This window comes from Sinocyclocheilus grahami, unplaced genomic scaffold (genome assembly GCF_001515645.1).
Source record: "Sinocyclocheilus grahami isolate Dianchi unplaced genomic scaffold, SAMN03320097.WGS_v1.1 scaffold1655.1, whole genome shotgun sequence".
Taxonomy (NCBI): domain Eukaryota; kingdom Metazoa; phylum Chordata; class Actinopteri; order Cypriniformes; family Cyprinidae; genus Sinocyclocheilus; species Sinocyclocheilus grahami.
The window spans coordinates 126151-130001 of NW_015506834.1; the positions used below are offsets into that span (position 1 = coordinate 126151).

Genomic DNA, 3851 nt, shown 5'->3' on the forward strand with positions numbered 1-3851 from the left:
GCACAATGTTTAAAATAATGTTTATAAAACATATATAATTAATAAAGTTGCTTAAACAATTAGAAAAAAAACAGCACCATGCCTGTATGTCTAGTTTAATACAAAGGACCGAAAACCAATCACAAAGAGCAGGCTACTTTCTTCATTTAAAAACATGAGATACAATGGGATGGGGAAAACCGCCATAACGTCTTTAGACATGTTTTTTTTTTTTTAAGTTTAACTTGCATTAATTTTACATGGCTTTCTAAACATGCAGCTCTTTTGTGCGAGACGCGAGTGCAACGCTGATAGATGTCCCTCTAGAAAATGTGATGAATATATGCATTCTGTGTGAATGGCTTGGTTTCAGTTTTGACTAGGGATGTAACGATTCACTCGACTCACGATTCGATTCACGATTTTTTTAACAAAATGAGATTTAAGACAAATTATAAATTAAATGTGTCCTGGACAAAATTCTGCACGTTTCTTTGTGAAATTGAATAATATACTAATATAGCACTTGCATATCATTGCTCTTTTGTTGGTTTTGTCCTCATTTGTAAGTCACTTCGGATAAAAGCATCTGCTAAATAACAACATTTAAATATAATGTAAATGCAAATAACAAAACTAAACTGAAATTTTAAAATAAGCCCCAACTCAAATAAATAAGTAACACAAATAAAAGAAATCTCTTCATATAAACAAAATAAGGCTATGTCTGTGCTCTTTCCATTTAAAATTAGAGGTAACCACTGCATTTTAATCATCATCCAAACAAAGATGCTGCATACATACAACATGAGCAGTTTTTAATTTCGAAATTTGAAGCAAAAACAATGGTTTGACTACAGTTTTGTGAAACTATACATAAAAAAATATCTGCATGAAACAGAAACAGCAGACAAGCTGAACGAGACGCAGATTCTCTCTCTGCCAGCAGGTGGCGCTTACAGCATTTCCTAGGTTTCCGCTGTAAACAAAGCAGCGCTGCACTTATGAACTTTAATATGCATTATACAGAAGCAAGAGGAAAAGAAAAAATACCATCTACATTTTTCTAAAAGACAGTAAGTTCCCCTCAGACAAGCATTCATATAAACTCCTACCCCTAAGTGAATCGTTACATATTTGAATCGATTTTCAACCGGCTCGCGGTTAATCGTTATATCCCTAGTTTTGACGTAAACAACATCTTCTCCACACTGATGCTCTCGTTTTCTGTTTCCATTTAAAATTAGAGGTAACCACTGCATTTTAATCATCATCCAAACAAAGATGCTGCATACATGCAACATGAGCAGTTTTTAATTTCGAAATTTGAAGCAAAAACAATGGTTTGACTACAGTTTTGTGAAACTATACATAAAAAAATATCTGCATGAAACAGAAACAGCAGACAAGCTGAACGAGACGCAGATTCTCTCTCTGCCAGCAGGTGGCGCTTACAGCATTTCCTAGGTTTCCGCTGTAAACAAAGCAGCGCTGCACTTATGAACTTTAATATGCATTATACAGAAGCAAGAGGAAAAGAAAAAATACCATCTACATTTTTCTAAAAGACAGTAAGTTCCCCTCAGACAAGCATTCATATAAACTCCTACCCCTAAGTGAATCGTTACGTATTTGAATCGATTTTCAACCGGCTCGCGGTTAATCGTTATATCCCTAGTTTTGACGTAAACAACATCTTCTCCACACTGATGCTCTCGTTTTCTGCAATATATGAGTGAACAACGTAGCAGCGCCGCATCTAGTGGGTTCAACTGGATAGGCTAACAAAAGCATTCAAATGCAATCAATGACACTTACATCGTCATCGCATCTCGTGCGCCACTGATAAAGCTGCCTGACGGCTGACGCAGGCCTTAAATTTGAATGCAACGTTTTTGCATTCAAATGTGGATTTTTTTTTTTTAATTCGACGAATATTCGAAACTCAAAAAAAAATTGACAGCCCTACTCAGGTGTGCATTATTTTTTAATAATTCAACAAACTGGAGTCAATTATTCTGTTTATACTACGGTTACCACATCTCAAGACCTTGTTCAGATGATGCATTTCAAGGCATTCTGGAAAAAAAACACACATTGCATACAAAAATAGGAACCTCATCCAAACTGTAAAATTGACAGTGGAGGAAGTGTAATGGTTTGTGGCTGACTTGGTATTCATGAAACAGGCCGGCTTGCCATCACTGAAAGCAGCAGAAATGAAATGATTCAAAGTCCCGACTCTAAACCATTAGAACTACTGCTAAAGAACACAAAGATCACAGACAGCTCATCTGAGCGAGACCACCAACACCACTCGGTTCTTAATGTCATGATTATGTAGTCATGTCATGATTATGAAGGTGTCATGTCATGATTATGCAGTTGTCATGTCATGATTATGCAGGTGTCGTGTCATGATTATGCAGGTGTCGTGTCATGATTATGCAGGTGTCGTGTCATGATTATGCAGGTGTCGTGTCATGATTATGCAGGTGTCGTGTCATGATTATGCAGGTGTCGTGTCATGATTATGCAGGTGTCGTGTCATGATTATGCAGGTGTCGTGTCATGATTATGCAGGTGTCGTGTCATGATTATGCAGGTGTCGTGTCATGATTATGCAGGTGTCGTGTCATGATTATGCAGGTGTCGTGTCATGATTATGCAGGTGTCGTGTCATGATTATGCAGGTGTCGTGTCATGATTATGCAGGTGTCGTGTCATGATTATGCAGGTGTCGTGTCATGATTATGCAGGTGTCATGTCATGATTATGCAGGTTCCTTATTTAGTTATAAGACATCTGATCGTCAAGGAACCAAATATATGCAGAATTTCAGAAAGTGTTCAAGGCTTTCTAGTGTGGTTGCAGGTGGATGAAAATGAGGAAGAGGGTAGTTTACCTCGAAAGGCTGGTCTAGGGTGAAGGGCACAGAGCAGGTACACGCACTAGTGCTGTTCCAGCTGTAGTTCTGCGAGCAGTTGAAACACGGACTGAACATGTCAACACCAGTGTAGTCGATCTACAACAGACCCGAGACTGAGTTACAGTACCACACCGCCGTACATGACCACAGAGCCCTGATAACGCAGTGTGGTGTTGCTATGGCGACGGAACGCACCTCAAACTCTTTGATGTTGTTAGAGGTGACGAGGAGTCCGATGCCGATGGGGATGAAGATGAGTCCGATCATGAAGAAGGCGGGCAGGACGGTGCCCGCGGTCAGAATGGGCTGCCAGGCGGGCAGACGTTGCTGTTTAAAGGCCGTGTTATCGGGCTTCTTGCTCTTGACGGCGCCCGGGCCGCCGGAGCCCACCGCGTCCTCGTCCTTCGCGTTATAGCTGGACGCCATCATCGCTCTTTAATCCTCTAAAGCCGAGAGAGCGAGCACACTACACGACAGCTTCAGATATGTCGCCTTGATTGACAGCTGTGTGTATTATATCGCTGCTATCGCATGTGCTTATCGCGCCATTCACTGCAATAATGATAATCTCCGCAGCTCTGTTGGCCGTGGACGAGAAGATAAACAAGGAAGTGCAGCAGCCAATAGACTGAAAGCGACGTCGTGACGTCAACAAATACGCCCCTCCCCCAACGTGTCATTTCTGCAGTGTAAAGGGAAAAAACATGAAACAGACAACTGAAATGACAAACGTCTTGTCCAGATACTAAGTCAACATTAATAGTGCTGCGTTGTAACTGAGTATTACATGCAATCTGGATCACGTCCAAAAATTAAGTAGTAGCCTATTTTAATTAGATTAGATTACATTTTTCAGCAGACCCTTAACACACAATGAAGTAAATGCATTATTTAATTAATTGATTTATGTAATTATTTAATTAAATAAGTGTTTTCATTAGAG

At 39.9% G+C, this 3851-nt stretch overlaps 1 protein-coding gene across 1 annotated transcript in view; it reads right to left on the reverse strand.

Annotated features, from left to right (window-relative positions):
- Positions 1-3549, reverse strand: part of LOC107571817 (cell cycle control protein 50A-like) — a 12944-nt gene extending 9395 nt beyond the window's left edge. The window contains exons 1-2 of the mRNA XM_016258198.1: positions 3104-3549; positions 2885-3004 (exon numbers count right to left, since the gene is read on the reverse strand). Of these exons, the coding sequence (XP_016113684.1) occupies positions 2885-3004; positions 3104-3337 (354 nt within the window). The 5' untranslated portion in view covers positions 3338-3549. The remainder of the gene's footprint in view (positions 1-2884; positions 3005-3103) is intronic.
- Between the last annotated feature and the right edge of the window lie 302 nt (positions 3550-3851).